General features: G+C 32.0%; 2 protein-coding genes across 2 annotated transcripts; one reads left to right on the top strand and one right to left on the bottom strand.

Annotated features, from left to right (window-relative positions):
* The first annotated feature begins 417 nt into the window (after positions 1–417).
* LOC139500515 (protein PIF-like) lies at positions 418–19,010 on the top strand. The gene is made up of 14 exons (XM_071289260.1): positions 418–539; positions 1,847–1,936; positions 4,222–4,776; positions 5,953–6,006; positions 6,476–6,508; positions 7,298–7,357; positions 7,978–8,022; positions 8,908–9,084; positions 9,868–10,056; positions 13,434–13,827; positions 14,783–14,993; positions 17,427–17,517; positions 17,826–17,905; positions 18,281–19,010. Exons 2-14 carry the CDS (start codon positions 1,873–1,875, stop codon positions 18,299–18,301), a joined length of 1,974 nt encoding a protein of 657 aa, XP_071145361.1. The 5' UTR covers positions 418–539; positions 1,847–1,872; the 3' UTR covers positions 18,302–19,010.
* Positions 19,011–21,215: 2,205 nt separating this feature from the next.
* LOC139501328 (EEF1A lysine methyltransferase 4-like) lies at positions 21,216–25,759 on the bottom strand. The gene is made up of 4 exons (XM_071290363.1): positions 25,673–25,759; positions 24,449–24,605; positions 23,261–23,547; positions 21,216–21,559 (listed from the first exon to the last, which is right to left on the bottom strand). The coding sequence occupies exons 2-4, from the start codon at positions 24,603–24,605 to the stop codon at positions 21,257–21,259; spliced, it is 747 nt and encodes a 248-aa protein (XP_071146464.1). The 5' UTR covers positions 25,673–25,759; the 3' UTR covers positions 21,216–21,256.
* Between the last annotated feature and the right edge of the window lie 510 nt (positions 25,760–26,269).

Below are 26,269 nucleotides of genomic sequence, written 5' to 3'. Positions count from 1 at the left end.
TTAAAGAGCACCACAGTCTTTCCTTAGTGACATCTAAACGGCCGTCTGGCGTCAATATCGAATTCTGTAGAACAAAAGTCATTCATTATGTACCAAAAACGTCAATGGTGGTTACACAGAGATGTTTATATCCACCAGAAAATTAAAACGTCTCACAACTAAACAAAATTAATAGATACAAACCCCCAAAAAAAAACAACACCACAACACAAACAGACGAAAAAGACAGCAAGAATATTACGCAGTACAGTAGGACATATAGGAAGTACTTTTGTATTTAAAATTAGGATATCTAATTTAATTATCTTGTAATATAACTAGGGTGTCAAATATTTCAGAAAAGCGAGGTTTGATAGTTATCAGAAATCTTTGACCCTAGGGATTGATATGGAGATCCTGATAGGGATTAAAACAACACAAACATCCCCCGGACTGATGAATATCACACTGTGTGTAGACACGAATACTTGGTCCGATCAGGTCAGACAAAAACTGACCAATTATGGAAAATAATTATTTCAACAATAGTTAGCAACAAGGTAAGATCGAAGTCTTTTTTTTCTTTTCGACATGTTAAACATTAGCGCCTATTTTAGATAAGTATCTTGTATTAATTTACACATAAGCTGTATGTTATAAAAAGTTCAGTGAGTCTTTAGCAATTCATAATTTTACCATAACAACAAAGATAATATTAAAATTAAACGATATTGTCAAAAAAGATTGAGATAACAGTCTTTGGTATTATGTATGTATGTGTCTGTCCCCAATGAGGAGCCTGTAAATTCAATTGTTGTCGTTTGTTTGTGTTACATATTTGTTTTTCGTTTATTTTTTTTTTTATATAAATAAGGGCGTTAGTTTTCTCGTTTGAATTGTTTTACATTCTAATTTCGGGGCATTTTATAGCTATGTGGTATGGGCTTTGCTAATTGTTGAAGGCCGTACGGAGACATATACTTGTTTATTTCTGTGTCATTTTGGTCTCTTGTGGAGAGATTTCTCATTGACAATCATACCACATCTTCTTTTTTATATTTGGTTTAATGCAAAATGTAAACTCAATATTTCTGGCATTTTATTGTTTATCGAAATATTTAGAGAAAAGGATGGATTTAACAAACTGATTGTCATAATTATTTAATTATTGCTTTAGTAAAAATAACCAGCCTATTAGATTGACTGATAAACGCAAAACTCAAACTATATACATGTATATAAAAAAACTTAGACCCAATGAGTTATACTTCGAAATTTATACGAAAGTGACGTTGTAAGACTGTTATGAAAGTCATCGTTTTGAAATGATCTTGTCCGTTTTTGTTTTTGTTTTAAGTACCAATATTTTTGTCTTATCAATGCATATCCATTTGGATAAAATAAGACCCAGACACTACAAGACGTTAAAGCAACGAACACTACAAAATACTTATCATATCTTCAATTGAACATCAAATGTAAATTGAAAAACTTTTATGTTGTGTCTTTTCGAAGTAGTTTTACATTTTTGTAGTTTAGTTTACGCATATAGACGTCCATAGTTCCGAAGCAACCGTGTAAACATTAAAAATAAATTATCGATATTACATTGTTATTAATGCAAGACCAAGATAACACAGACATGAACATGTATGCGTTAAAATTGGGTGGAAGATACCAGAGGGACAGTCAAACTCATAGATCGAAAACAAGACAAAAGACAAATATTTGTTCACAAGACACAAACTAGATGCTCTAGATAACATGATACACGAATAACATCTCCCCCCACCCCAAAAAAAAAAAAAAAACCAACAAAAAACAAACAACAAATTGTCTTGTTATTTATTATCATTCGTTTTCACAGATTTACCACATACACAGAAATGAGCAATGCTTATTACAATATCTACCATACTATTTATGTTCCAAGTTGATGTCAGGATTGCTCAGACTGGTAAGTTTTTACGAAGGCTTTATTTTTTCCGGTCGGTGTGTTCGTCTGTTTGTATGTCCTGCACACGCGGCACCAAATAATCGTTTCTGAATCTGATTTTAACTTTAATCTAGGGGTAAAAAACTAAAAACATATACGATGTTATTATGTTCAAATGTCTCACTGTCGCATCTTCAAGAAAAAACCAAGAGTAAATGATAAAAAGTTTAAAAAAAATCCAACTTTTGAAACAAATTTTAAAAACACAATAAAGGAACGGCTTGGAGTTTGTAAAGTCAGCTTTGTTTTATAGAGAGTCAAACTAAGGATTTCAATTTGTTCAAATAACCACCATACAACGGAAGGCTTTTTCGCACCATTGTTGGAACTACTGAGGATTTTAACCCCGTGAATAGATGACCTTAGCCGTATTTGGTAAAACCTTTAATTTTTTTTAACATTGTTCAATGCTTTTTTACTTCGTTCTTTATTTTGTATATTAACTTTTTGTTTTGAGTGTCGCTTATGAGTCAAGTCTTTTGTAGAAAAGATATGCACCTTGTATTCACAATTATAGTCCTGTTATTTTATCAAATGAAATACCCTTAAATATTTATGTCTTAATTTTTTTCAAGGAATTTTTGTTGCAAGATGGTGATTTAGAATAATGTACAAATATGAATTAAGTTTATTTGTCAAAAATGTGTGCATTGTAAATATGTATGTAATATCAAATGCTTAGAGTATGGCTCAACCAAAACGTAATAACCATTATGTGCTTAGCTGTAGTTTGGAATGCAGTACACACGATTATATTCATAAAGTCGAGCTCAGCGAGTCATTGGATAGCACGGGAGATGAATTGGGCTAATATATCATTTATTTCTCGAAGAAGATAATATATACTAGTACCAATATATTGGCTCAATGCGCGAGTTAGATTATAAAATGCACAATATTAGACAATGCTTTATTTGTATCTAAATAGAAAAGACAAAAGCATATTAACTAATTTGAGATTTGATTGCAAATTGTTTCGAATTTTAGGTTGCGACAGTGGGTGAAAATATAGGTTTTTTTTTCAAATTTAGCTTTCAACAATGCAGTTTCGTTATATGTTTCAGATTTTCTGACAAATATATTGTTTATGGCATTAACTACAACACGATGGATTTTTTTCGCATTGTAAATAACATTTTTGTTCATATTTTTTTTATTGATTTTATCAGATCAAATCATTTTATTTTAAAAGTACCAACATCATAGAACACTGGGCACTGTTGATATCCTCATTGTTTAAAGGCAGCTGTTATACTGAATTAAAATGAAACCAAGTGTTCTATTATCATTATTATAGTCGATGCTCTGTTTAACTTTAGATGGGAAAAGATTTCCGTCTAAAATAAACAAATGTTGACCTCGTCGGATCAAACAATTTAATAATGTCGATATAGTGATCTTGCCCCAGGGCTTTTCGGACGTTCGCATGAGTGTACAAATGTACACATCAAAAGTAAAATTTTGATATCATCAATAACAATCTTTATTGTCGGTTTGTTGTGGTTTACGTGATATAAATAGGCGATTATAACTTGTTAATTTTAAGAGCTCTGATTTTGTTTTTTTTGGGGATTAGTTACCTTTATATCAAAGCATTATATACATGCAATGATGCCATAAGGATAACAAATACCTGATTGTGTGATGAAAAATGAAATTTGAATTTGGATTAAAACTATCATTTTAATGAAGAAAACCATATTCACCAGCAGAGTAGCCACTGCTTTTGAGGTATTTTCTGTAAACAAAATCTATTTTAAATTTGTTACACTGTGAAGATGATAAATTTTATGATCGCAAGAAACTTAAGGGCTCACGTGTCATTGTCAATGAAATTAACCACGTCGGCATAGGTAAAATAGCGATAAACAGATTATCGTTGGTAAAGACTAAGAGGTTTCGTGGAGCACAGGGAATCTAAGAAAACTCTGCATTTGTTTATGATGCATCTGCTTTTCGACGATATTAATGGTAATACTACTTGAAAATTGTTATATGTATTATAAACATCATCTGTAGAAAATCGTTCTATGCTGAAAACATCATTTGTAGGAAGCGTGCACGATATTGTGTTGTTTAACGTACAGAGGGTTTTTGCCTAAATGAGTAAAGTGTATTGTCAAACTGTAATACATTGTAGCTGTTACTAATGGTACAATCGGTTCTTAAAATTTAACAACAAATTACACCAGAAGTTGTACGTAATTGTTTTATTTATTACATTGTTTTTAATATTATATTTTCAGTTGTACCACCCACCAATTGTAAAAATGAATTGGATTTGGTATTTCTATTAGATGGATCACAAAGTGTTACCAAACCTAATTTCGATCTTGTTAAAAACTACACTGTCAATTTAATATCAAGATTTGAAATTCACCCAACTCATACGAGAGTTGGGATAGTAGAATTCGGTACATTCATTGGAACTAAGATAGAACTAGGACAATATGATACACTTGACGCATTGTCGGTTGCCATTTTGAGCATGCAAATGTCCAATTATGGAACTTCAACACATAAAGCAATAAAACTGATGCGAGGCATGTTTAGTCGATCACCAAGACCTGGTTCAACAAAGGTAGCAGTGTGTATTACTGATGGATTATCTGTCAGTCCTAATTATACAAAAATAGAATCAATGGCGGCACATGAAGAAGGAATACACATGTTTGCTTTGGGTATTGGTCAACACGTATTTAAAACCGAGTTAGTGTTTATAGCCAGTCAAATGGATTATGTGAAAGAGGTACCAGACTATAGTGCTTTACCTACAAATCTTGCAGCAGAGATATGTAATTGTAAGTATAATCATGATATATAATACTGTGGATTCATTTATTTTCGTTGGTACCAATTTTCGTGGATTGATAAAAACTTTCATGGACATTTAATTTTGTGGTTTTGCCAAAGTCTGCACATTTGGAAAATTTGAATTCGTTAAACATTTAGATTCGTGGTTCACCTGTACCAACGAAATCCACGAAAATTAGTATCCAACGAATAATGATGAATCCACAGTACATTAAAGACCGTCATATTACATTGAACATACATTTGGTATCTTCCAAATCTTACTTTGCAGCCTTTTGGCCTCGTATTATCACAGAAACATATTTACATGTATATTGTATCAAATGCCGAATACTCTTGACGGCATCATCATTTTTTTTAAAGTCATTGTATCGAACATTCAAGAAAGAGTCAATAGAAGTCATACAACGGTAAAAGATTGCAAAGAGCGACTGCACACATCTGTTTAGGGCTGATATTTATCTGTCACAATTATCCTTTACATACCATGCGTAGTTACTGAAACATACAACATCAGACACTATTTCAAATCCATCGAGATGCACCTTACCTAGAACTGACCCATCGGGTGTACAATATCAACTGCCATGTTATACCAAATGAACTTATTCATTATTGTAGAGAAGTTTTCTGAAAATCTGTTTTCTACAAATCCTATAGTCCTATATACCTTAATGTGTTTAACTAAAGTATAAAGGAACATTCTTTTCATGAGACAAGTGCCTGTGGAAGTTTTGATGAAAAGACAATTAAATTCACATGTTTCACTTTGATACAACACACTAGTTTTTCGCCATGTGTGAGGTTACGATATACTTGTTTGTCGCAATGTGTTACCCCCGACAACAAATAAACAATTGAGTGGATTTTATACTCTGTACTCTGCTTTTATTGTCATACTAGGCATAAACCAAATATGCATTGGAGTTGTCCTTCAACTCGTTTAGCTGGTTTGTCTTTTAGAATTATAAATATTGTTGTGAAATATTGCATCTTTTATGTCTTTTTAAACAAAATAGAATTGTTTTTGAACAGTTGAAAATGAGACAGTATGTCCACATTTTCGGTGTAGAAAGGCCTTGTGCTTTCATTATAATGTTTATTAAAGCAGATTGCTACATGAAACTGAGTAAGTTTGTTTAATCTAACATTGTTTGCTTCAGTAAATTTTGAAACAACAACAGCAACTTATAAGAGTACTACACCCGAAGATTTAGGTAAGTGTTTAGTCATAATTTAGAATAAAATAGTAACTACTTTTTTTTGTTGCACTTCAGTGTTTCTGTTGTTCCTTTGTTTTCCTCTTATAGTTGATGTGTTTACCTCGGTTTAAGTTTGTAACCCGGATTCGTTATTTCAATTGGTTAAGGACTTCTGACCAGCGGTGTACAACTGTTGCCGTTATTTACAGACATGTCCATTGATGTTTCGTTATGTTTATGTTACAAAATTTACACGTATCAATATGAAGTAGGTTTTGCTTGAAAAAGAGATGTTTATTTTTTTTATATTTTTGATACATACGTAAACATTTCAAATACATTTATAGCTAGATTTCCAGGGCTAATATCTTCTTATTCCAAACACGAAACAAGAAAATGTTGCCTCTTCAAAGGACTAAGATATATACATGTAAAATACGACCTATGTATCATTGCCATTATCTATCAAATGTTCTCTTTACAGCAATAGATAGAATTGATGGAACTCCGATTACTGGTAAGTTCTCTTTTTTTTTTTGCTTTTTGACAAATGCGCTTAGGTATTTTTGTATAATACTTTGAGAAGCATTATTTTTATAAACAAGTACAATCGTGTCAATAGACAGTTGGTATATGAATCGTATAAAGGTAACACTAAAATATATATTAAAGTCACATGTTGTGTTTGTAAATTTCGTTGTATCAATAAAGCACTCGCAACATTTTCCAAAAGACAAAAAAAAAAAAAAAAAATGAAAAAGTATATTTTAACAAAAAGCATTTGACTAACATGTCGAACAACTGATGTTCATAAACCTGCCATTGACGATTGTCAAATAAGTTGATCACAAGATATAACTAATTGGATCTTAATATTAATTTAATACCAAACAGAAAACTATAAATTTGCGACAATGATGTTATACCACAAACATGAGGTGCTAAAGATAGTACAACATATCCGGATTTTGACAATTAATGTCTCTTTAGATGATAAGGATAAAAACGGTATTTGGAAGGCCATATACTTATTATAATCCTGGTACCTTTGATAATTTTTTACCTCAATTTAGGATAGACTCTTGAATATCAAAGGGTCGAGATAGGATTAAACGATCATATAAACTAGGAGGAAATATTATACAACCCTAAACGAAAAAATGTAAACAAGTCAAAATTGAAAACAACGTTCAAACCTATGATTGAGTTGGATAAAAACTATATACTATGATTACGAAACAGAAATATAAGATTTTGTTCAATCCATATTATTGATTACAAATTATTTGTTTGTTTGTTTGTTTAGGAGCAGTTAATATTTCTACAACAACTGCAACATCAACTACAAACAGCGTTATAAATGGCGGTACATACATTTAATTTCTAAGTCAATTTATAATGTTTACTACCATAATAAGTGCGTACGATGGTGCTTTTGATGGTATTTGACAGTCTGCAGTTTTCCATGAAAAACAAAAATTTGAAACCCTTCAACAAAATCGACAATAAAGTTACTGATACCGGATAGAACAATGTCTTTTGAACACTGAAAACATGTTATTTGGTTTCACTAACACCCCTTAGATTTGTAAATCTTTCAAATAACTTGTTCAAAATAATTACAAGACATGCTTCTGCATCAGAAATGTTAATACCTTTGTGTGCGAATGGTGTATAACAAATTTGGTTAAGGGCTGCAAACATCGTGTCGTTAGCATTAAAGGCGACGAAAAAATAGTCCCCTTATCCCCTCTCTCCCGAACACTGTGGCTTCATAACGAAAACTGATTGTTGCGTTCTTTTAACGTCTATTGGCCAATATTTGGGATTATATATGGAAAAAACAAAGTTTAAAACAAAACACTAACATAACAAATCAGTTCCATCAACTATGACGAATGAATCGAAAAATGTTTTCATTAAATTGCAGTTATATTTAGATATCGCAAATTAGCAATTTTTTTTTTTTATTTGTGTATTATTTAGGTACAGTCAGTACATCTACGACAAGTAACAATATAATTAATGATGGTAAGTTATGTTATGTTTGTTCGAGTTGTACTTTAGATGTCTTACCAGTTTATAGCTAATCAATTACAGAAAATTTACATGTAAACTAAAGCTTATAGATCTAAAAAAAAGAAAATGAAAGTTGACGTCAGAAATTTATTTTTAGTTGACAATAGTGTTGAACTAATGTTAATTTGGAACACCACATATAGGTTTCATCTTCTAGAACTCTTGACTGTAACAATATTGAATTAGATATGAAAAGATCATTGTAGATACGTGTATATTCAGTAGAAGGCCGAAGAAATCAAACTCAATATGTGTATATATACAAAACAGTTTGAAGGTTTACATATACATGATATAATCAAGTATACTCGGAAAGCACTGAAAATCACAAATTCCAAAATGTTGTGCCAAATCTAGCTTTGGATATCTATACCGGACTGACGATAATCTTATTAGCTTGCATGATTCAACGTATACATTTAGGAAATGACGTTTTTAAGACATTTCATATCCACACATGAGCTTGGAGACGAAACGTTTACCACCAGATGCCTTGAGGGGGTTGCAAGAAGTCATTAAAGATACCAGGCTTGTAATTTGATTAGACCGTTGGTTTCCCGTTTGAATGGTTTTGCACTAGTAATTTTAGGGCCCCTTTATAGCTTGTTGTTCGGTGTGAGCCAAGGATCCGTGTTGAAGGTCGTTCGTTGACCTATAATGTTTTACTTTTATAAATTGTTATTTGGATGGAGAGTTATGTCATGGGCACTCAGACCACATCTTCCTATATCTATTATAATTTGATACGCTAGACCTTTTTATCTACTACTTTGTTTAGAAGTATAAGGTATGTCAGAATGAAAGGCACCAATCACTCACAAGCTCCTTAAATTACAGGTTCCGTTGACGTCAACCGCCAATTTCTGCCACATCCGACAGATTGTGACAAATATATAGAGACCGAGGATGCTGCCGGAATATTAGTGTTTCACGAAAGATATTGTCCATTTGGACAGTTTTATAATGAGAATGCTTTGACGTGTGTGCAACCCAAACACTCCACCTGCAAACTTGGTACGTATTTAAAAGAGAGCCGAATGATACCAAAGGAAAATGAAAATTCAGAAGTCAAACAATAAATTGACAACGCCATGAATAAAAAAAAATATAACTTAGAAAAAAACCGCGCAACACGACTCCCCACCTCAAACTGGGGATGATCTCATGTGCTCCGGAATGGTTATCAAATCCTGCTCCATATGTGGCACAATGAAGTAAAAAAAAATATATACATACCATCATAGATATAATTTACTTCATCTTTATATTATATTTCGAAACCATTAGTCATCAATTAAGACCTGTCTTAATGGGCATAACGCATTTGAATGTTCAAATCGTGCATGTTTTGTCGATCTTAAACTTGGAACTGAAAAATCATTGACAACTCGTGTATTATTTAAGCTAAGACTTGCATGGTAGCAGCTGTTATCAAATAGACCGTTTCTATGTGAGCGTTTTCCCCCGGTCCAGTGCTTCTTATCGTCTGTTGGTTTCCTCTTATATTTGATGTGTTTTCATCGGTTTTAGCCCCGCATTTGTTTTTGCTTAATCGATTTATGACTGTTGAAAAAAATAAAAATTAAAATCACAAAAATACTGAACTCCAAGGAAAATTCAAAAAGGAAAGTCCCCAATCAAATGGCAAAATCAAAAGTTCAAAACATCAAACGAATGGATAACAACTGTCATATTCCTGACTTGGTACAGGCATTTTCTAATGCACTTTGAACAGCGGCATTCTATTGTTGCCTTTGTTTACTTAATTTGGAATTATTGTTGTTTTTTTAATTGTAGATCTGTGTAGAGACAAATTAACTGCACCAATGAAGAACAACTGCCGCGGATATTGGGTGTGTTTGAATGGCGATATTACAGGTGTATGCTGCCCACTTGGAACTGGCTATTCGGACGGCTCTGGTTGCAAACTTGGTGCCTGCAACAGCGAATGTCCACCAACTGTAAACAATAATTCTACATTACAAGGTGTGATATAGAATTTTGTTTTGCCTGAGTAGATTGAAAACAAAATCAATGGATAGTTTCTATTTAATAAGAATGGATCGTTTAATTGATTGAAGATGTTAAACGCCCTTTTCAGCACTGTTGTCTAGATCCTGGCTGCTAGTTAATATTCGTGGAGGGAGCAAGAGTACCGACCATTCGTATAAAACATTACAAGCCTTTGTCAATCAAGATATGATTCTGACGCATCTGTCATTAACTATCAACTTCAATACTGACATGTTGGTGGTAACGGTAGATGAACTACTTTAACCCATTGGCCTGCTCTCCCAATTAAATAAGATACAAATGATTATCATGTCCCAATACTCTATCCTTTTCCTATATTATATTCGGTATAACTGTTTTAGGTAGCAATAAACAGTTAGGAAAAAATACTAAAATTTGCCCTTATGAATTTTACCATCCCCTTTTCATTGCTTTCTTGCAATATCAAGCTTACTGTTTGTGTCATATATGGGCATATGTATGTAATCAGAACCTTCCATAGATTATATATCCAGTATATAAAATGGTAAAATAATTTTTCTTTTTGGTGTATCCATGGCAACAATCTGCATTTATTTGTTATAAAATATTGCAAAAAGGGGGGGAAAGATGTCACATATTTCCCCAAAATTTGGTTTAAAGTAGAATTTCAATCACTTGAAGTAGTACCTTTTCTGAAACTGTGTACATATATCATTCAGCAAATCCAATGAAAATCATATGTCTTTCGTCTCATTTTTTTGTAAAATTGCGTCAAAAACTTCGTGTAGAAAAACAGTGTTTGTAAACAGTACATTAATTTCTGGACCAATGGCCGGTCTAGCTATGAAAATACGGATTGTCAAACAGAAAACAGCCCATAAAACATGTAAAAAATAATCTTGATGGTCTTATAAACCATCTTTGAAGGCTAAATTAGCACTCATCTGTCTAAAAATGAATTTTATTACACAATAACTTTCCTATTTGAAAAATTCACAGGGGCCAAAATGCGAAACTAAACTCCTAACTGTGTATTGCTACCTTAATAGTAAATATTTTTTTCAAATTCTCACTTTTAACTTATTTTCTGAGTTCTGCTAGCTAATACGAGTAAAATGGCCTTTTATTTTTGAAAATTGGTTGAGTAATGAATATTTTATGAAGGTTAGCAGTTGACACTGAAACGCGACAAAAACTGATTTTAAAGAAAGGTGCCAAGTCAAAGTGTAAATTCTTGCCTCTACCTCAATTTTTGGCCAAATCTTAAAAACTGTACCTCTTTTGTCAGTTTTTTAATGTTGAATATCTTAATAAGATCTCTGATGATGCAACATTGTATAAAAATTAACAATTTCAAGCATAACAATGTTAATCTTTATGCTTATTGCATACCAAAGACTTGATTAAAGAACTTGGTGATAGGGAATCAATTTCTTACATCTGATTTAACTATACATTTAATATATGCCAAAATGTAACATGAAATCTTGATAAAAACAATAATTTGATATATTCGCAAGAAAAAAACCAACGCGTTCAATACTTAGCTTACTACATGCAGTTAAGCCGATAGAGTACAAATATAAGCCTTGTGTCAAAATGTCTAATTTTGGTTGCTAAGGACTGTAAACAATAAAATTGACATATATTGTCATTCTTAAACACTTAATTTACTCAGAAGTTGATTTAGAATCTAAATATCAATAGATTTGTGGCATGAAAAGTCTTAAAATATACAATTCTGAGCTTGGTAAGTATGCCATAATAGTAAATATTTTTTTCAAATTCTCACTTTTAACTTATTTTCTGAGTTCTGCTAGCTAATACGAGTAAAATGGCCTTTTATTTTTGAAAATTGGTTGAGTAATGAATATTTTATGAAGGTTAGCAGTTGACACTGAAACGCGACAAAAACTGATTTTAAAGAAAGGTGCCAAGTCAAAGTGTAAATTCTTGCCTCTACCTCAATTTTTGGCCAAATCTTAAAAACTGTACCTCTTTTGTCAGTTTTTTAATGTTGAATATCTTAATAAGATCTCTGATGATGCAACATTGTATAAAAATTAACAATTTCAAGCATAACAATGTTAATCTTTATGCTTATTGCATACCAAAGACTTGATTAAAGAACTTGGTGATAGGGAATCAATTTCTTACATCTGATTTAACTATACATTTAATATATGCCAAAATGTAACATGAAATCTTGATAAAAACAATAATTTGATATATTCGCAAGAAAAAAACCAACGCGTTCAATACTTAGCTTACTACATGCAGTTAAGCCGATAGAGTACAAATATAAGCCTTGTGTCAAAATGTCTAATTTTGGTTGCTAAGGACTGTAAACAATAAAATTGACATATATTGTCATTCTTAAACACTTAATTTACTCAGAAGTTGATTTAGAATCTAAATATCAATAGATTTGTGGCATGAAAAGTCTTAAAATATACAATTCTGAGCTTGGTAAGTATGCCATAAGGTAGCAATAAACAGTTAGGAAAAAATACTAAAATTTGCCCTTATGAATTTTACCATCCCCTTTTCATTGCTTTCTTGCAATATCAAGCTTACTGTTTGTGTCATATATGGGCATATGTATGTAATCAGAACCTTCCATAGATTATATATCCAGTATATAAAATGGTAAAATAATTTTTCTTTTTGGTGTATCCATGGCAACAATCTGCATTTATTTGTTATAAAATATTGCAAAAAGGGGGGGAAAGATGTCACATATTTCCCCAAAATTTGGTTTAAAGTAGAATTTCAATCACTTGAAGTAGTACCTTTTCTGAAACTGTGTACATATATCATTCAGCAAATCCAATGAAAATCATATGTCTTTCGTCTCATTTTTTTGTAAAATTGCGTCAAAAACTTCGTGTAGAAAAACAGTGTTTGTAAACAGTACATTAATTTCTGGACCAATGGCCGGTCTAGCTATGAAAATACGGATTGTCAAACAGAAAACAGCCCATAAAACATGTAAAAAATAATCTTGATGGTCTTATAAACCATCTTTGAAGGCTAAATTAGCACTCATCTGTCTAAAAATGAATTTTATTACACAATAACTTTCCTATTTGAAAAATTCACAGGGGCCAAAATGCGAAACTAAACTCCTAACTGTGTATTGCTACCTTAACCAATGCATTTCCAAATCCGGGTTTTCTTACAGTAATTTATAATGAATTACTCAGCTAAACACCATGGACATTCATACAATGAAACAATTGCACCTTGTGTAGTCATCGCTTCATCGTAAACTTTGCTCTGTGAATTTGTTATGTACGAAAACAACCATGCTTAATTTGCGGACGTAGATATATAATTATGATTAAATGAGTTTTATTATCTTTCAGTTTGCAGTTTAAAACCAGTAGCCAACGACCCCACACTCTATCTGGAACATGTTACTGGTCACGGCACCATTACGAGACAGTGTGCACCTGGTACGGCATTCGAGCAATCTAGTTGCAGTTGTTCGGCTCTAGTTCAAATAGACAATTCTAACAATAATAAAAATCAAACCATAGATGCCACAACAACACCTAAGACATTATCATGTACGACCAATCTTTACCTGACTTTTGATAAAAGTACTGATGATCCCAGTGGTATGAAGGATAGATCAGGAATGTCGACTCCCTTAAGTTGTCACAATATAAATATAACAGATACTCCAGATGGGAAGGCATTGTTTGGATACCAGGACTGTTTCATATATCTGTGGAGATTTGCCAGTATAGACTTCAGGTAAAAGTTTCTACCAAATATATAGATCCCATGCACCATAGTGAAAATGCAGTTATTTATCTTGTCCTTTTTGTGTATCAAACATATCATCGTTAGCTAGTCTAACCAATTTGTTTGCCGTATTCGTGAATTATTGTCCTACACAATTATCGAACAGAATTGTAATGTGTTTGGTTGCTTTCTAAATGTTTGGTGTTTGATTTTTGTAGTGGTAGCGCTGTCAGAGTACATTTCGTAGTTCATCGATATTTAACTAATGAATCCACTCTTAACCGATGCTAGTGGTCAAATTTAAAAGAGGGACGAAAGATACCAGAGGGACAGTGAGACTCATAAATCGAAAATAAACTAACAACGCCTGGCTAAAAATGAAAGAAGACAAACAGACAAACAATAGAACACATTACACAACATAGAAAACTACGGAATAAGCAACACGAACCCAACCAATAAAAAGGGGTGATCTCATGTGCTCCTGAAGGGTACGCAGATCCTGCTCCACATGTGGCACCCGTCGTGTTACTTATGTTATAACAAATCCGGTAAATAGTCTTAATTCGGTATGTCATGAAAGGGAAGGGGATTGTAGTTGCGACGTAAGGAACATAACCGATATCATTTGTGAAACGGTTATTCCATAACGGCCAACCATAACTTGCATTCGTGTTTAATGTTTGTTCCGTGTTAAAGAGATAACGGTCACTAATAATCATTAATAGTCAATGAGAAAAATAATTAATAGAAAACGAAAAATTTAACAAGAGCAGGCTAATTCCGCTACAAGGCAGCACTCACACCCGCAAAGTGGAAAGGAATTAATATAAGTTGCAAAACTTGTTTCCCAATCCACTATAAATAAATATGTTTAAACTAACATTCTCTAATAGACAACGAATAATCTAATTTTGAAATTCTGAACGGATCTGATATAACATTAATCAGTTTTCCCTTTCAGGAACCTGGTGATAGAATTTCAATTTGCTCCATTGATCATAAACTCGGATACAAATTTCCAATCTGTGCTGACCAATTGCTATCCGTCGCCAACTTGTGACCCAAGCTTTGCACTCCTGATAGATAGATCTAAGTCACTCATTGGAATAAGGCTGTTGGTAAATTCAGTTAATGATATTGAAATGACAGTCAGTGAATGGATATCATACAAGGTAAAAATAATTTGTGTTCCTTCTGTCTTTTTTCTTGTTGTTTTATTGAGGAATATTCTAGAAGCAACAGTATTTATTTGAAAAAGAGAAAAAATTTTCGTACAATCACTGGTAAGTCTCTTCTTACAAATATGATAGGGAACAAAATGTGTCAAAGCTTTCAGATGAGTGCGACATACACATTGTCTCATATAAACGCATGTTATAGTCCATGATAGCTTGGGTTTTGTAATTTTATAACGGACTTTTTGTTTTAAATATCCTGTAGAGTTCGGCATTTTTATTATCATGTTAACTTTTTATCAACTAAGTATGTAAATGCATATTGTTCTATGCATGAATCGGTACAATCATGATTAAGAAAATTTACCCAGTGCCTATTAATTCTTTACGTATTCCTACATGTACATACAATATCGAATTGTATGAACATGCGCGTAGCTACGTTTACGTCAAAACGCCCGGGCGTACACTTGAATTTTGAAAATAAAACAAATAATCGACATAGAATAAGAAAATCTGGTCAAAAGCACATCAGCCTTGTGCTTCTTTTTTTAATGGATTGTAATTTTGAATAAAAATTGGGACTAAATTTACTCAAATAGATCATTTAATATAATTGTTCGAATCTTTTGTAAAAGTCTGAATCCACTTTGAATTCTACCTTCTTTTCTTATATTTAAAGCAATTCACTATCTGCTCAGATTCGATATGCTGTTTGTATTTTTGTCGAGCCTGTGTTTTATGTCCCAAAAGCGAGACAAAGTGGTGTCAATATTTAGGTTTCCGAATGTGGATAAATTCTTTTATTACATTGGTTGCAATGAATTACATTGATTTCCCAGTTAGATAAAAACCGATAATTTCACATGTGAAATAAACGTGGTTATTTCACTCTCTGACGTCATACAACAATAGGCGTTGTCAAGACGTCGATAACGTCGGATCAAAACAAATTGTCAATGCGTAGGAAAAAGATATAGTTCCTTACATTTTCTACATTAATTTTATAAAAAAAGCCAAATTTTGCCAATGTAATAAAAAGAATAACTAATCGCCGTATTTGAATATCAAAAATAAGACAACTTGTGACCGAACGCCGCTATGGATTAAACTCGTGCTGCGCACTCGTTTAATCCATGCGTCGTTCGGTCACGCGTTGTCTTATTTTTGATATTCAAATACGGCGATTAGTTATACTATAATTAAATGACTCTCCGACCGTGAAATTTTACGAAAGTTGTACAGAAACTGTTTATGATCAAAAGAGTATTCAGAGCAATATAATATCTTTAATTTTCCCGCATTTTAAGGATAAAATGTATTTCTTTCTGCAATTAATCTGAGACTACTATAACACATGTGTTATAGTAGTCTCAGAATTAATAAGTGGTCGCAGATTGGGCTTACATTTTGTTATTTCTTCTACTTGTCGAACCTTCATCGAAATTTATGAAAATGTCGAAGAAGCTTTTTCTATGACTTAATGTCTAAAGCTAAAATTTTAAAAGCATTTGTTTTCGTTCATTTTTCGGTTCTTTTCTGATAGACAGATAGCTGGACTCTTCTTTACGCAATTACATGCTCAATTTATAAACCTTCATAGATTGTCGTGAAAAATTCCAGATCAAGAAAAAAATATCAAAAGAAAATTTTTATTTTTTTTTAAATCCCTGTAAAGGAATGATACATTGATTCACTTTTTGTGGAAGAAATCCTAGGTGTTCCAGAATTTTTTTATATTGCACCTCTTAGAAATATTTTTTTTCGTGTTCATTAAAAGGTGCTTTTGTTGATTATATGCTCACTCACGGCACCATTTAAACTTATTTAAAAATAATATTGGTTTGGACGTTTTCTCTAAAACCAATGACCATAAGGCTAGCTTCCAGTTTAACACGATGAATAAGTTAACATATTACAAAATTTAACAAAAAAAAAAATAAAAATAAACCATTTAGATTCAAAAGTATGTTGTTATCAATGAATTTTTACTGACAGGAATCATTATGGTATCTCATTCTCGATAGCTTTCGGGGGCTTCGTCCCTTTCGAACCCACTACCAACAGGTGCTTTGACATTGAGCGGTTGGCACCCCTCATATCCCTCGCCAAGGTTCGGGCGTACACGTAAAAATGACCCAGTTACGCCACTGATGAATACATGGCAGTGGTAATAGTTGTCTTTTAAAAAAAGATGGAAAAAAACACCGTCAATCAAAATCAAGTAGATAACAAAAGACAGCACAAAAAAAACAACCTAAAAATATGTAAACGACGGTTCCCACAACACTTCTAGTAATACTATAAACAAGGTGATTAAAAAATATTACTCCTCAAACAGTTTTCTGTGCGTGTTGGGCTTCATATAATATTTGGATTCGTCGGTTTTAAAATATATATGTTGAGCTGAAAAGTTTTATATCAATTCAGGTAGAACAGACTAATGCAGTACAAGTACATGTTAATCTACACGATGTAGTATTCGAAGTTAACAAGATATCTAAAATTATACATCTCGATGGTAAGTGTTTTTATGAAAAATCGTAGTTGAGTTCTTTCAATACGCCACTCCATTACAACCACAAATTGAATAAAATTGTAGTCAACTTAGTATAATCTTTTCTTTTCCAACTGTATGAGTTTTTTTTCAAATATAATTACATGCTTTTCCAAATGTATGTTATCCATTCGTTTAATGTGTTTGAGCGTTTGATTTAGTCATTTGGTAAGGGACTTTTCGTTTTGAATTTCGGTACTTTTTCCATAAAATATTGTATCATACGGTAATTTCATATTGTTTTTATGTTAAAAATTATTGTTGTTTTACAGGATCTATATTCAAAAGGCAGTCTGGATTTGCATTTGGTTTAGGTGGACCTTATGACAGCTTCGAAGGATACTTGGATGAGGTAATTTCAAGTTAAATGATTTTAGTTTATTTTTAAAATTTTAATTCAATCTGTCTGTTATTCTAAACTTTAGGCATCAGAATCGCAGTTCAAAAGTCCCAATCAGAAACATATCACAATTGTTTAAATTACAGAACGAACTAAGATACTTTGTAAATCAAATTGATTGTATTAAAGAATTTTTTTTTCGAAATTACATGAATAGATATAAACTATATCTGACGTGTTGTTTTATCATAATTCTTTGAGATATAAATAAATGCAATATGAAAGCCAATTATGTATGTTGTTTTGAAATAAAAGTAAAAGATATTTAATGTTACTGTTAAAATGCTTTGTAACTGATGATAAGTAAAAGGGAGGTTTTCATTATAGATAAAAATATCATCCTGCTGATCCAAGTCAAGATAATTAACATGATTTTTAAGGATTCAAGAGCGTTGATATGGACAATGATGGAGGAATGTTCATTTCCTTTCGGATCAGATTCTCCTTGACAGAAAATGTGTGGATAAAAGGAGTGTGGTGAATGACACTTAATACGACAATAGTGAAAGGAAGGGAATGTTCATTGATACAAACTGGAAACTAGACTCAGTCTTCGTTAGTGCTTAATTTATTATAGAGTTACTATTTCACCTGTCTCAATTTGAATGCAGCTATTCATTTACCAGCATTTGTGTGACATAATTGTGTTTTAATGTTTGTTCATGTATAATTGTAATAAAAGACTTATATTTTTGTTGTTGGACTGTCTCCAACCTTCACATTTTTATCTTAATTTTGCAAGTCCGATATGAGATGTGAAATGTCTATAACAACTCTTTCTTGTACAAAACATTTATTTGGTCAACAACTGATAAAAAAGTAGGTAAAAAGACAGGAGATGAGGGTAAATTTGGACCTACAGCTCTTAAGTTTTTTTTATGTGTCTTTGGAATCAAAACTTGATAATGTATCTTTTTTGATTTTGTATTTTACAACTTCTTTTCCTTTTTTTATTTGTTATTCTGTTTCAAATCATAAAAGGTGATACCTTTTTTATCAATGTTGAAAATGTCTCTCTGATTGATAGCATACTTTTGTTTTAAGCTTATATTACAATATGAACATGATGAAAACCTATTAAAATTTTTATAATGTTGATGTCATTGTAAATAAAATATGTATGTATACCTCACACAAAATCAATGTTTACATGTACAAAATTATTTTTATTTGCCAAACTAGCAACTGAGGTGACATGCAGGAATAGGTAAATGCAACAGTAGTATACCGCTAAGACTTTTCCTTGATGAGAAATGGATGTGGTATGAGTGTCAATGAGAGACCTCGCCATCCAAATCGCAATGTATAACAAGTTAACAATTATAGATCAAAATATGGCCTTCTACACGGAGCCTTGGCTCAAAGGTAAGCTATAAAAGGCACTAAAATGAGTAGTGGTAAACAATTCAAAAGGAAAACCAACAGTTTATCTATACAACAAGAGTGCACACGCTGAAATGTCTCGCCTTCTTTACTAATCATTGATATTATGTTGATAGACCTAAATATAAAGCTTTATTACAACTGTCACATAAACTCAACATTAACCAAGAAAACAAAACATTGATCAATGAACCATGAAAATGAGGTCAAGGTCAGATGAACCATGCCAGGCAGACATGTACAGCTAACAATTCTTCAATACAACAAATATAGTTGACTTATTGCTTATAAATTAAGAAAAACAGACCAAAACACAAATACTTAACACTTAGCAATGGACCGTGAAAATGAGGTCAAGGTCAAATAAAACCTGCGTAACAGACATATAGATCATAAAATAATTCCATACACCAAATATAGTTGACCTAATGCATAAAGTATTTGAAAAATAGACCAAAACTCAAAAACTTAACTTTGACCACTGAACCATGAAAATGAGGTCAAGGTCAGATGACACCTGTCATTTAGACATGTACACCTTACAATCATTCCATACACCAAATATAGAAGACCTATTGCATAAAGTATAAGAAAAACAGACCAAAACACAAAACTTAACTATAACCACTGAACCATGAAAATGAGGTCAAGGTCAAATGACACCTGCCAGTTGGACATGTACACCTTACAGTCCTTCCATACACCGAATATACTAGCCCTATTGCTTATAGTATCTGAGATATGGACTTGACCACCAAAACTTAACCTTGTTCACTGATCCATGAAATGAGGTCGAGGTCAAGTGAAAACTGTCTGATGGGCATGAGGACCTTGCAAGGTACGCACATACCAAATATAGTTATCCAATTACTTATAATAAGAGAGAAATTAACATTACAAAAAATCTTAACTTTTTTTTCAAGTAGTCACTGAACCATGAAAATGAGGTCAAGGACATTGGACATGTGACTGACGGAAAGTTCATAACATGAGGCATCTATATACAAAGTAAGAAGCATACAGGTCTTCTAACTTCTAAAATATAAAGCTTTTAAGAAGTTAGCTAACGCCGACGCCATAGCCGCCGCTGGATCACTATCCCTATGTCGAGCTTTCTGCAACAAAAGTTGCAGGCTTGACAAAAACCAAGAAAAGAGGAACACTTATTAACCACATCAACAAACAAAAACCACTAAACAGCAGGTTCCTGACTAAGGACAGGTGAATATAAAAATGCAGCTGGTTTAAAGGTTTTTAAAGTCACCTATATTCATCCCAACATAGGACAGTTATGAAACATAACATAAGAAGACTCACTATAAAATATCAATTGAAATGGCTTAACTCGATAATTAAGACATTTAAGAAAAACCAAATAAACACACACTGAACGAATAAGTTTGATCTACATGTATGACACTTTATAAATACAATATCAAAATGTAGGTACCTATATAGGCTATATATTGCCATCTAGCTTTATATATCTTTTTGTGTTTGATATTGTTAAAGGGTTGCTCTTAGATCATCTGTAGAAATCTTATTCATCTGCATACAGTAATTTCATAAAAGGTACACATAACAGGGCCTGTGTAATTGATGTCAAAAGTGTGTATAATATACAAAACATAATTATCAAGAAAATTTTTTTTTTACAAATAAATATTCCCATTGGCAGATCCAAAAATTTCATATGGAAGGGCTCACTTACTACCCTAAGACGGGACCAACTCCAGTAATTTCCTAAACAATCAACCAAATTTCCCCCTCAAAAGGATGGCCCTTAGCTACCCCTAAATCCACCTCTGATTTCATTTGTACCATTAATTCTTGTCCTGCAAATCTTTCTTTTTCGCTTAAAATGATAATTATTCACATGTATGTCAGGACAAATTTAATTTATAAAATGAACAAATAAAATCAAAGTTCAATCCCATTTAAAAAATTCTCATTATCTTCATACTCAAGATATTCAATAATTTTGTCTTCTTCAGTCATATCTTTTAACTTTTTTGCTGTCCTTTCATTTTCCTTTGTAATATCTTCCACTGACAACTTAGAACCTTTCTGCATCACATAATAATAATAATGAAAATTTTGTCCAAAATGTTTTTGTTCCACTGACCAATCAAATACTGTCCTTGCATAATGCAGTTTCCGAAAATGAGGCTGTGCAAAAGTTACTGATATGAATTTTCCATCTGCCTTTAACACTGTCCGAACCTAAAATATAATAAAAAAATATTATCAAAAGACTAGTGATCATTGAGTTTGTGCCATTACAGTTATTTTTATAAACCTTCCTTTGACAGTTATGTGCCTGTATATGTGTTACATATTTGTTTTTCCTTCATTTTTTTTATAGAAATAAGGCCATTAATTTTCTCGTTTGAATTGTTTTACAATGTCATTTCAGGGTCTTTTATAGCTGACTATGCGGTTTGGGCTTTGCTCATTGTTGAAGGCCATACAGTGACCATTAGTTGTTAATTTCTGTGTCATTTTGGTCTCTAGTGGAGAGTTGTCTCATTGGCAATCATACCACCTCTTCTTTTTTATATTTTGATCTTTTTGGGTGATAATTTTCCATCTCAATCGTTTTGTCTATGATGGGCTTTAAAAGATCAAGATTGCATTGACATCATAAGCCTTTATCCTTAATGTTGCCTTGGAAATTAGACAAGTACTGAGTGAGCACAATGTGACTCTGTGTTGATATATACTGTCATTGGCAGTCACACCACATCTTCCTGTATCTAATTAAATTAATAAATGCCTATTATGTTTATACCAGCATAACAGGTTCCACATGTGGAGTAGAATCGACCTGTTCTTAATCTTCAAGATCATCTTGTATTTTAAGGGGTTTGTGTTACTCAGTCGTTAGTACATATATGCAGTGTTTTGTAGATCAATGTTTGATTAGTGATGACCTGAAATGGAGGTAACAGTTGTAAAACCTGTTAAAATTTATTCTTTTTCAAAAGTCCATTAAGATGGTATAATTTCTGTGTCATTTAGTCTGTTGTGCAGAGTTGTCTCATAAACAATCATGAGGGTCTGGATGGGGGGGGGGGGGGGGGGGTCTGTTATTCCGTAAACATTTAATTTTCATCCTTTTTTCTCTAATCATTAAAAAATTAACCCCTTTTTTCTCTAATCTTCAAAAAATTAACCCCTTTTTTCTCTAATCTTCATTTTTTTTGCCCGTTATTCTCTAATCTTCATTTTTTAAGGGCATTATTCTTTAATCATTTAACCCCATCCAAACCCTCAATCATACCACATGACATCTTCTTTTTATATATACATGAAATACATGATATATATATATGTCATGTATGTGTTACAAATATAACAATCTTTTAATCATTATAAGAAAATTCTGGCTGATTAAAATTTTCCTAGAATAATGAATTGAATTTTCACAATCAAATTAAAGGGTGGTTTGATTGACTTCAAAATCAAAATTTCATGTCTTTGCTTTCCTTAAATGTTCTATTGATCATGTTAAACATTACCAAAAAAAAAAAAACACAAAAAAAAACAGAATATTTTTGATAAATATCATTAGAACAACAGATACCACAGGGGTATATATGGCAAAACAATACATCTCAATAGATAAAATAATAATTTTCAAGCCTCACATTTTAAATCTGAACTTTTAGTAGATGTAATTTTTTTCTGTATTCTTCAAAAAAATTATCGAAATGGTATTCTATTTCCAAATCAAGATCATACCGTGACCTATAATGGTTTACTTTTATAAATTGTTACTTGGATGGAGAGCTGTCTCATTGGCACTCATACATGTCATACCACATCTTCCTATATCTACAAACAGAAAATTAATAAAGAGGGACAATTAGATCTTGTTTTCATAATTCAACCCCTGAAATGCTTTAATTTGGATATTTTTACCTGAGTCAGCACATTTTCGATTGTTTTCTCTGTCTCTTCACTAATATTCCATGGATCTTTTTCATGAACCATTAAAGCATCAAGTGTCCCTTTCTCTAAAACCACATCAAATGTTTCTGGTTCATATGTCATATTGAGAATGTCCATAACTTCCCATGACATGCCGGGATACTTCTGTTGGCATTTGTTCCTCATGTTCTCAATAACAACTGGAGAATAATCCGTATTAGTGATATTCAAGAAGCCATCTTGATACATGTGTTCACTCATTAGACTGTTGCCACAACCTATGTACATAAACATGTAAAAAAGAAATTACAAATAAAAGTGAAACAATACCTGGTAAATCTGTAGTACAAAAGAGTCCCTGAAACGGATACCTCGGGTATGCAGGGTCGTTATTATAAAGCACATAAAATGTATATAGTCTTATAAGTGTTGTTGTTATAAGACTTTCAACATATAAATTCATGAAATAAGGTCATTAAAATTGGATATTCATATGAATAAAATTATTTCAAATGTCAATAAAGAGCTACATAATGTACATTGTATGCCACAAGCCCATGATACACCTGTCACTTTTTCAACCAATAGAGTTCCATTATAATTACTCCAACCAATTTAATATCAGGAATTTATAAAAAAAAAATAATGGGAGCTTATTTTAAAAGATACAAGCAATTCACCGAAATTTCATGAAAATTGGATAAAGCATTAAAATACAGACAACAGTAAAACTGTGTACCATAATAAATCCAATAAACAGATGTATAAAAATTTAAAAATAATAGACTGAGCAATTGTATTTTTTTAATGTTGCATGGATTTGGAGTAAATGAAGACGTGAGTTTGTGCATTTGTCATGTTTGTGTGTGTATACTCATTGATGCCTGTAAGGATGCAGATGTGTTTACATGTATGTAACAGTCATGTATAGTATATGATGTAAATAACAACTGAATAGCAGGAGTCACTACAGAGCAGGAAATGTTGACCTTTAAAGGACATTGATCTGAGCTATAAAACTTGTTTTGATGGGGTTCACATGATCATTTGTTTTTGGTGTTTTATGCTCCTTTTGAGATTGTTGTTTGTCTGTTTTCTTTTGGCAAATCTTTGTTCATCTTTGACACATGTTTGACAAATGAATTTTCAGAGGTCTTTGTTTAAGAATCACACACTCACCTAATATAAGAATTTTGTCAGCTGGTTTAATGTCATCTTTCAGTAAATGTTTGAATTCTTCATAATCAGAAAACCAGTCAAAAGCTTTTTCTTTAGAATAACGATCATCCCAATATGACTTGTCCCGATAATCTGTATTTCTGTCTGGTAACTCCATCTGCAAATCAAATTTTTAATATATAATTTTGAATAAAAAGATGGTTTAGTACATTAAAAAACTTTCTAAACATGCCTTTTTCTATAGTTACTTATAACCATTTATATTTTATATTTTGCATTGTGTGTACTGGTAAATGCCTCCCTTATCCGAAGAACACCTTGAAGGCTGCAAGGGTAGAGTGGCATCCATGTACACTCCCTATAAGGAATATAATGGAGATGTGTCACTAATGTATATCTATACCACAATTATTTTTACAAGGACGATCGATTAATTCCTCCCCTAAAATAAAAATCTTAAACATAGAACTTATTTAATATACATGTATTATATATCTAGATGCATCAGTTTGTCAGTACTCATGATGCTCATAGAAGACATATTTTTTAATTCCTTTTCAACGAACCTTAAACATAGGTCCTGAATGTTACTTAAATATGAAGACTTATGCCTCGTTCACACGGACATTTAATTCGAATTGAATTTGAATTGAATTCACTAATCGCGTTCATACACTCTACTTTTTAATCCGAATTGATTCCCATTTGGTTAATTCGAATTATCCAATTCGCATTAGAAATACACTTTTGTGAACAGTGAATACGTATTAAAAGTAAACTTCGTTTGGACAGTAAAGCGATTTCACGCGATTTGTAATTCGAATTAGAATTGACGTTAGGCATGTTAGGTCGTAGCTGCGGAACCGTAGCTCTTAGGTCCTTATGTTATTTTTTTACTATTTGCGGACCAAAGATTCAGCTAGTTACTGAGTTAGGACGTAGAACTTTTCGAATGCGAATTAAACTAATTCGAATTGAATTCGAATTACGTGTGAACTCAGCATTACATTCCACCCCAACCAAATAAACAGCTCAATATACCATAAGAAAACAAGCAGGTTAGATATCTCCGGTTACACGTGTAATGACAAACTATTTGGATTACCTGATTACCTTGACACACAACAGTTGTCACGAATTTAGGAATCAAACAACAAAATAAATAACCTCTTGTCTTGAAAATTCAAATTAGAAGTATATAATGTACTTTAATTGTGTATTTACATGTCGTTTCACTGTTTGAACAAGCAATGAAGTTGAGAATTTATACAAAATTGTCGATTGGCGACCTAAATTATGAACCGGAAATTGGAAATTGGATAAAAAAATACCGTTTCCGGAGAACGATTGACTGTACTCCGTACTTTTGAACATAGATTATTGTTTGCTCTACGTCCAGTGAAATTATTTCATGGATATTCGAAATTACTACCCTTTGGAAAAGGTCTTATAATGTGGATTAAATTTCATTTTCAAATTCAAAAGTATTATTTATGAACGAAAACAGAATATGAATCTTTTATATCGTCCTATTACAAACAAAACACTTTAAACAATATTATATATATATTTTCAAGTTAATAAAATGGGGACGGTATAATAATTTATTGTCATAGTCCAAATAATTATAACGCCTAAAAAGTCTATTTCAGTTTATTTTTTTGACGCAACAAGGGTCTTTATACTAAACTTCCACCCAATCTTATTAAAGTTTCCCGTTATCTAAATAAATCATGGTCGTTTAAGAAATCTGATTGCAGGTTATTTGCTGCAACTCTTATGAAGCGTGTTCCATGTTTTCTCAAATGAGAAAAAAATATA

The sequence above is a fragment of the Mytilus edulis genome, chromosome 13 (assembly GCF_963676685.1).
Source record: "Mytilus edulis chromosome 13, xbMytEdul2.2, whole genome shotgun sequence".
NCBI classification, from domain to species: domain Eukaryota; kingdom Metazoa; phylum Mollusca; class Bivalvia; order Mytilida; family Mytilidae; genus Mytilus; species Mytilus edulis.
The sequence above is the reverse complement of the archived record's forward strand: the minus strand, read 5'-3'. Positions and strand labels throughout refer to the sequence as shown.